Source organism: Balaenoptera musculus, chromosome 8, assembly GCF_009873245.2.
Source record: "Balaenoptera musculus isolate JJ_BM4_2016_0621 chromosome 8, mBalMus1.pri.v3, whole genome shotgun sequence".
NCBI lineage: Eukaryota > Metazoa > Chordata > Mammalia > Artiodactyla > Balaenopteridae > Balaenoptera > Balaenoptera musculus.
This window is the reverse complement of record NC_045792.1, coordinates 60,749,499-60,757,995: the sequence shown is the minus strand read 5'-3', so window position 1 is coordinate 60,757,995 and position 8,497 is coordinate 60,749,499. Positions and strand designations below refer to the sequence as shown.

The window sequence follows — 8,497 nt, the reverse complement described above, 5'->3', positions numbered from 1 at the left end:
TTCTGTGAGATGGATATTAGAATTATTCCCATTTCATAGAGAAGAAAACAGAGGCACAGAGATGTTAAATAATTTTTCCAAGTCTCATAGTTGAACACGAGCAGTGTGATGGTGGAGCCCACATTATTTTAATTTTTTTTCCTTTTAAAAAATTTAAAAAAATTTTTATGCAATCTTTGGATATGTACTATTCTATTGTATATAAATACCACATCTTCTTTATCCATTAATCTGTTGATGAACACTTAGGTTGCTTCAATATCTTGGCAATTTTAAATAATGCTGCTATGAGCATTGGGGTGCATTTATCTTTCAAATTAGTATTTTTGGGGTTTTTTTCGGATATATACCCAGGAATGGAAATACTGGGTCATATGGTAGTTCTATTTTCAGTTTTTTGAGAAACCTCCATACTGCTTTCCTCAGTGGCTACACCAATTTACATTCCCACCAACAGTGTACAAGTGTTCCCATTTCTCCACATCTTTGCCAACATGTGTATTTGCATTCTTTTTGATGATAGCCATTCTGAAAGGTGTGAGATGATATCTCACTGTGGTTTTGGTTTTCATTTCCCTGATGATTAACGATGTTGAGCATCTTTTCATGTGCCTGTTGGCCATCTACATTTTTTTCTTTGGAAAAGTGTCTATTCAGTTCTTCTGCCCATTTTTTAATCAGGTTGTTTAAACATCCTGGAATAGATAGTTCAGAACAAAAACTTTTAGAAGATGTGCAGAAATGGGAGATAACTGGGGACAGTTGTCTCCCAACACAGGAAGCCAAGCCTGTGCTACACACACTTGTGAAGCTATTATAATTTCAGCATTCTTGTAAATGTCTCTATTAATTTTCAGGGTAGTGTTTTTTCATTTTCAATTATATATTTGAGGGTTATTATAGAGCTTTTTCTTTTTAATTGTTTACTTTTGTCAATTAAATATGTACACAATATTTTTAATGTTTTTTTTTATTGGGGTATAGTTGTTTTACAATGTTGTGTTAGTTTCTACTGTACAATGAAGTGGAGTTCCCTGTGCTATACAGCAGATTCTCATTTGTTATCTATTTTATACATATTAGTGTAATATTAGTGCGTATATGTCAATCCCAATCTCCCAATTCATCCCACCCCCCAATTTCCCCGATTTGGTGTCCACACGTTTGTTCTCTACATCTGTGTCTCTATTTCTGCCTTGCAAACCAGTTCATCTGTACCATTTTTCTAGATTCCACATATGAATTAATATATGATATTTTTCTCTTTCTGACTTAACTTCATTCTGTATGACAGTCTTGGTCCATCTGTGTGTCTGCAAATGACCCAAATTCGTTCCTTTTTATGTTTGAGTAATATTCCATTGTATATATGTACCACATCTTCTTTATCCACTTGTCTGTCGATGGACATTTAAGTTGCTTCCATGACCTGGCTACTGTAAATAGTGTTGCAATGAACATTGGGGTGCATGTGTCTTTTTGAATTATGGTTTTCTCAGGGTATATGCCCAGTAGTGGGATTGCTGGGTCATGTGATAATTCTATTTTTAGTTTTTTAAGGAACCTCCATACTGTTCTCCATAGTGGCTGTATCAATTTACATTCGGTGGAGCCCACATTATTAACCTCTACTTACACTGCTTACTAGGGACTGAGATTGTGCCAAACCTTTTCACAAATGTTGTTTTATTTAATCCTCAAAACATCTGTAGTATATGTTATTATCATTTTATGGAAAATAAACTGATATATAACAAAATCCTTGATTAAACAGAATATCAATTACAAACGTGGAACTAAACCCCAGAAACTTTCAATTCAGTGCTCCTTCTATGACATCATGGAATTAAGGGATGTTACCCATATGGGTTCAGGAGATAAAGGAAGAAACTGGGTAGCACTGTTGAGACCCTATCATGTTCCAAGCGCTGTATACATATCACTTCATTTATTCCTCTCAACAACTTTGTGAGGTATATTATTCCCATTTTACAGGTTAGGAATCTAAGGTTCAAAAAACTTAAGTAAATTGCTTAAGATTACATAACGGAGCCAGAATATAAGCCCAGATTGGCCTGGCCTAAAGTCAAAGGCTTTCTTTTGAGCATGAATGTGGCAGGATGGAAAGAAGGAAGAAGAAGGCAAGGGAAGAAGCTACGAGGTAGTAGGGGTATTGTGACACTCTCTGCTTCATGTAACTTTTCTGATAAACTTCTATTTCCTACTTCCCAAACACACCTTTTCCTGTCTTCTTCCCCAGTCTTTTTTTTTTCTTCTTGTATCTCTACTGGTCTCTTGGGCTCTGGATTTAGAGTCATTCTAAAACATCAGAAGGAGGAGGGCAAAATGGGGACTACAGGAGGGAGGTGCAACATAAAAGAAACTTTCCTGGTGTGGCAGTGTTCTCTGATCACGGGAGGAAGAGAAGGTGGAGTCTCTGCAGCATCTTTCTTTGTCTTGATGCTTCAACTTTCTTTCATATACACTCTCTAAGTCTTTTCCTCACCAACTGGTCATCTTGGGAGGACCCGGAGTCAAAGACATCTGAATAAAGTAAGTGGATTCTGTTATCTGCTTCATTCCTCTTCAACGGTCAAGTCTCCCAAGTTTTCTTTCTGTCCAATACACCCATCTTCCTAGTCCCCTCTACACCTAATAAAACCCAAACCCTTACAGCATTTCTCATGTCTGGTCCATTCTGATACTTAGACCAATATGACTTTCTTTATCTTTTCCACTCATAGCTTGTTTTTGTATCCATTCATACTCTGCCTAGCCTCTCTACAGCTTTTATGATCTCCCATTCCTAATTCTATCCTTTCTGTATTATACTTACCTTCTCTCATTGAATCTCTTGTCAATATAGCACATTTATTTTACCCAAATATCATCCATTTTATCAACAGAAGTTCCAATTTCTTTGCTCTTACTCTAACTTCCTTACATTTTATCTTGTCCCTGTGGGTCTGCTGATTCTTCTATATTCAATGTCTGTTTTCCTTACATATTATTCCAATTCTGTCAGATTTTCTGGTAACTCATTTAAGTTCTCTACTCTTGATCATTTCCACCCAACTCCTTTTTACATTTTGCTTTCTTTATATTTGATTCCTATCATTTGCAATTCATCTAGTCTGCCCATATCATTCCTTTCTCAATTTTCCCCTCCATCCATGCATCTATGCAACCATTATAATACCTTTACTATTTAGTTGCTAAAGCAGACCCTAAAATAAGAACTATTGTCAAAAGAAGAGATGGAAATACCAGTAAATAATCTATATCGGTAGAAATATGGGTAGATTTGGAAGGTGATAACCAAGAAATTGAAATGTGAAAGATAAATAATTCCTAGGTGCAGTTTTGACAGAAAGAAGAGTATGTGCAAATCATAGAGTTAGAGAATATCACACCATGTTTAGAAAAAGGAAAACAGTGGGCAATGACTGGATTACTGTAGGACAGTTAAAAGGAAATACACATTTGACACATTATTGAGGGATTTTGTATGTGTTCCCCAAAATCAAATGCTCTTGGAGTCAAATTTCTACATAAAATTTCACTCTAGAAACAAGTGGAAATTAGATTGATAAAAGTTGAGGTTGGGGGAAAAAGACCAGGCAATAGCCTATTGAAATAAAGTCAAGAAATAACAAGGACATGACTTGTATAAAGGACTAGGGGGAAGGCAGTAGAAATAGGACAGGAGAAAGGGGACAAATTTAGGAGATAATTAAAGAGGAAGTTTAGATAAAACTTGGATTAGTTGTGAGTGGGATGTGGGGCTGGGGTGGTGAGGATAGGTATAGACGATATAGGGAAATTCTGGATCTCCAGTACAGTATATACTGCAGAGAAACTAGTATCATTCATTGTGATAGAGGAAGAACAGGCTTAGACAATTTTTTCTAGACATATTGTATTTGAGGGACCCATGTGACATCAAGGGAATTATATCCACTCTTTGCTATACAATTAAGGATGTATGTGGCCACTTTGGCATATAGTACCTCTTTTATATCTACCTGAGCAGTAGCAGCAGTGATACAGCTAGTAAATGATATATGGGCTTTCACGGGCTCTCGTGGGAACAGTAATGGGAGGAACCCATTACCAAATCAGTGAAAAGGAAAAGAAAGAAAGGACAACTAATGGTTCTATGAGGAGATGCCACACGAGTCAAGATTTGAAGGTCAAGGAGGAATTAGGTGATACACATGCTGTATGTCAAGAGCTGCAGGTATAAGATATAATGTAGGTTGTGACAAGAGATAAGGTTTTGATGACAGCAGTAGCAGGTCATGAAGTACTTATGCCTTGTTAAATAGCTTGAACATGGTTGTGTAGACAATGTGGTACTATGGAAGTAGGTTTTAAGTAGGGTAGTGAAATGCTCAGATTTGAGCATTAGGGGAGATACTACAGGCCGTGAGACCAATTAGGAGGCTAATTTTTTTTTTCAAGTGTGCAGAACATCAAATGTGAAGGCAGAGGCAGAGAAGATTAACAGATAAGCAGAAAGGTCTGAGGCCAACAGGGTCAAATGCACAGTTAATGGCATATGAGGCAGGTATTGAGGATAAAGGATCAAAGCTAAGGTTATGAATGACAATTGTAGTTTAGAGGTTCCCATACGAAGCTAGTATATGGTGTAAGAATAGGTGTAGCAGATTAAACTTTCAGGAATGAGAAGACAAAGATATGTCTCTACCACCAGACTATGAGCTCCTTGAAGACTTAGTACATGTGTTATTTACCTTTTTCTGTACCACAACTCTTAGCCTGTGGTCTGGGCCATATTTGATCCAGCAATACTTTTGAAATAAATAAATGGTGGGTGTGGAAAGTAAGGTTGGGAGAGATGGGAAATGTAAGCCAGGGATATGGCACCTTGTAATTGCATTAAAGTACTCTAGTACTGAGAGGAATGCCAAGGTCTCAAGTACTGAGTAATGCTCAAGTTTTGCTCACAGAGCATAAAGAGAAGAGGAACTCAGGTATAAAGTCATCTGTAGTTTTGATGTTTTCAGATTCCATATATAACTGAGACACACAGTATTTGCCTTTCTCTCTCTGGCTTATTTTACTTAACATAATGCCCTCAAGATCCAACCATCTTGTCACAAATGGCAGAATTTCCTTCTTTTTTATGGCTAAATAACAATGCATTGTATATGTATACATTTTCTTTATCCTTTCATTGATTGATGGACACTCAAGTTGTTTCCATGTCTTGGCTACTCGTAGAAACAGAAAGTAGAATGGTGGTTGTCAGAGGCTGAAGGCTGGGGAAAATGGCAGATGTTGGTCAAAGGGTACCAACTTTGAGTTGTAAGGTAAGTTCTGGGGATCTAATGTAGAGCATGATGACTATAGTTAATAATACTATATTGCATATCTGAAGGTTGCTGTGAGCGTAGAGCTTTAGTGTTCTCACCGTAACAACAAAATGGTAATTGTGTGAGGTAAAGGATGTGTTAATTAATGTGGTAAAGACTTCACAATATATACGTCTATCAAATCATCACATTGCACACCTTAACTTATCCAATGTTATATATCAATTATATCTCAATAAAGCTGGGAAAAAATCATTAGCAAGTTGAAGCTTGATGTGTGAGCACATTCTGTCCCTGTTAATCTCAAAGGAACAGGCCTAAGACTGAAAAGTAAGGACTCTCCTGAGGGAAAGTAGTCCCCAGTTGTTCATCTGGTTCTCCCCCATTCTTTCTAATCTTTATACTCCCCATCCAATGCTATGATCATACAGGGACACCAGGGTGACAATAACCCTTTCTTCATACCAACTCCCACATGGATATGTCAGATCCACATCTGATCCAGTAGAGGCTTGAAGTTTTGAAAGGGCAAATTGTATTTTTGATACCAAGGTAAACAAAGAGAGTACTCTACTAAATGTATGCTTTTGTATTGATCTTGTTACAGTCAAAGTAACTAAACAAGGAGGCTGTTGGACTGAGGTGGTTCTCATGCTTTAGTAGCCTACATGAGCAAACCAAAACTTAAGCCAGAGTCAACTGCAAATGCACTCATATCCAAAACAACAAAATTTAAGAACTAATCACAAACATCCAACTAGGCTTTCCCAAATAAGGCAACCACTCAAGCTATAGCCAATCAAATAATGTCCTTGTATTGCTTCAGCCTCTGCTCTATGAAAGCTCTGCCCCTAGCTTTTGGCAGTGGAGTGCTCCTAACCATTTTCAGTTAGGCACTGCCCGATATGAATCGATGTTACTCAAATAAACTATTGAAAATTTTAATGTCACTTGGTTTAGCTTTTAGGGATACTAAATGAAGGTGTTCTACTCTCATTCCAAGATAGTTAGCACAATGTTCAGAACTGAAGGAATTCTCAGTTCTTCAGAAATCCAGAATCCACTTCCTAATATGATTTCCACGTGGGTCCCACATCCTCCTCTTAAGTACAAGGTTATGTAGGACTTTCATTCTATAGGTGCCATGACCTCCTTGGGTTCTACTTTTTCCCTCTTCCTTACAGGAGGAAATTGCATCCCTAGCTGAGCCCCAAAGACCCTCCGTTCTGGGTGTAAATACAGGATGTATCTTGCAGTCCCTCCTTCATGTTGCCTGAATATTTTAGAAGCTCTGAGGTTCTGGCTTCCTGCTTCCATCTCTTACTATCTGTGTGAGCTGGAACAAGTCACTTAACCTCTCTATGCGTCAGTTCCCTTAGGTGTTAAGTGGGGTTAATAACAGTACTTACTCATAGGGTTCCTCTGAAGATTAGGTGGATTAATATATACAAATTTTTCAGAATAGTTCCTATACTAATAACACATAGTAAACACTTAATTGTGTTATATGTTACTGTTATTCCTCCACTGTGTAACTTATTTCCTCAAAACAGAGTCATAATCCAGCTCATAGACAAACTGTCACTTCAGGGCAGCCCAGACTCTTAATATTTTGGTTTTGATCTGTGTTTTTTAGGGACCAACTGGTGCTTATCAATACATACTTCTCCAAGGGCCAGAATACACTCCTGTCCTATCCCAATAGAAAGTAGTTTATTTTTGTCCACTTTTATCTTAGCTCATTCCCAGATTACAGACGAGAACAACGGCCTCAGCTCAGCGATGAATTATATGCACTACACACGTTGCATTCTACTAATACGAATGAGCAACATCGATTCATTCTACTAATTCTTCCAGCGAGAGGAAGGCTGGGTTCTTGCTGCTGCCTCCTGAGGACACTATTCTCTTCTGAAGAGCAGCAGGCATGACTGACACCATGGAGAGGAAGAACCAGAGTGGGAGAGTGAGTGAGTTTGTGTTGCTGGGCTTCCCAGCTCCTGTGCCACTGCGGGCACTGTTATTTGCCCTTTCTCTGCTGGCCTATGTGCTGGTGCTGACTGAGAACATACTCATCATTATGGCAATCAGGAACCACCCCAGCCTCCACAAACCCATGTACTTCTTTCTGGCTAACATGTCCTTCCTGGAGATTTGGTACGTTACTGTCACTATTCCCAAGATGCTAGCTGGCTTTGTTGGGTCCAAACAGGGCCATGGGCAGCTGATCTCCTTTGAGGGCTGCATGACACAGCTCTACTTTTTCCTGGGCCTGGGATGCACTGAGTGTGTCCTCCTCGCAGTTATGGCTTATGATCGTTATGTGGCCATCTGCCATCCTCTCCACTACCCTGTCATTGTCAGTGGCCGGCTGTGTGTGCAGCTGGTAGCTGGCTCCTGGGCTGGAGGTTTTGGCATCTCCATGGTCAAGGTTTTTCTCATTTCTCACCTCTCTTACTGTGGCCCCAACACCATCAACCACTTTTTCTGTGATGTCTCCCCATTGCTCAACCTTTCATGCACTGACATGTCTACAGCAGAGCTTACAGACTTTGTCCTGGCCATTTTTATACTGCTGGGGCCACTCTCTGTCACCGGGGCCTCCTATATGGCCATCACCAGTGCTGTGATGTGCATTCCCTCAGCTGCTGGGTGCCATAAAGCCTTTTCCACCTGTGCCTCTCATCTCACTGTTGTGGTCATCTTTTATGCAGCCAGTATCTTCATCTATGCCCGCCCAAAGGCAATCTCAGCTTTTGACACCAACAAGCTGGTGTCTGTACTCTACACTGTCATTGTACCACTGCTCAACCCTATCATTTACTGCTTGCGCAACCAAGAGGTAAAGAGAGCCTTACACCGTACTCTGCGCCTATACCAGGGCCATGATGCTAAGCCTGGGAAAGCTAGCAGAGTTGGGTAGAAGGGATGTGTTAAATCTTAGATAATGCTCTTAAACTTAGGATCTATGTCTTCTATGAAGTCCAGAGGAGCTCTTAGAGCTTAAATTAGGGACTAGAGTTTCAAAGGTACCACCAAAGAACTAGTTCAGAAGGAGGAAGAGAGGTGGATTACAAGCTTGAAATTGGATTTCTTCAAGACAAGGTCTTAACGTACAGGCTAGAAGTTGATCCCATGTTGTCTGCTCTATTGTAATT

The 8,497-nt window shown here is 39.3% G+C and overlaps 1 protein-coding gene across 1 annotated transcript; it reads left to right on the top strand.

Moving 5' to 3' along the window:
- The first annotated feature begins 7,278 nt into the window (after positions 1-7,278).
- LOC118899894 (olfactory receptor 226) lies at positions 7,279-8,262 on the top strand. Its single transcript, XM_036861907.1, has one exon. The coding sequence runs from the start codon at positions 7,279-7,281 to the stop codon at positions 8,260-8,262; it is 984 nt and encodes a 327-aa protein (XP_036717802.1).
- Positions 8,263-8,497: the final 235 nt, after the last annotated feature.

What these genes read in the sequence shown, in the direction of transcription:
- LOC118899894 (XM_036861907.1), top strand. Translation starts at nt 7,279, where the DNA reads ATGGAGAGGAAGAACCAGAGTGGGAGAGTGAGTGAGTTTGTGTTGCTG.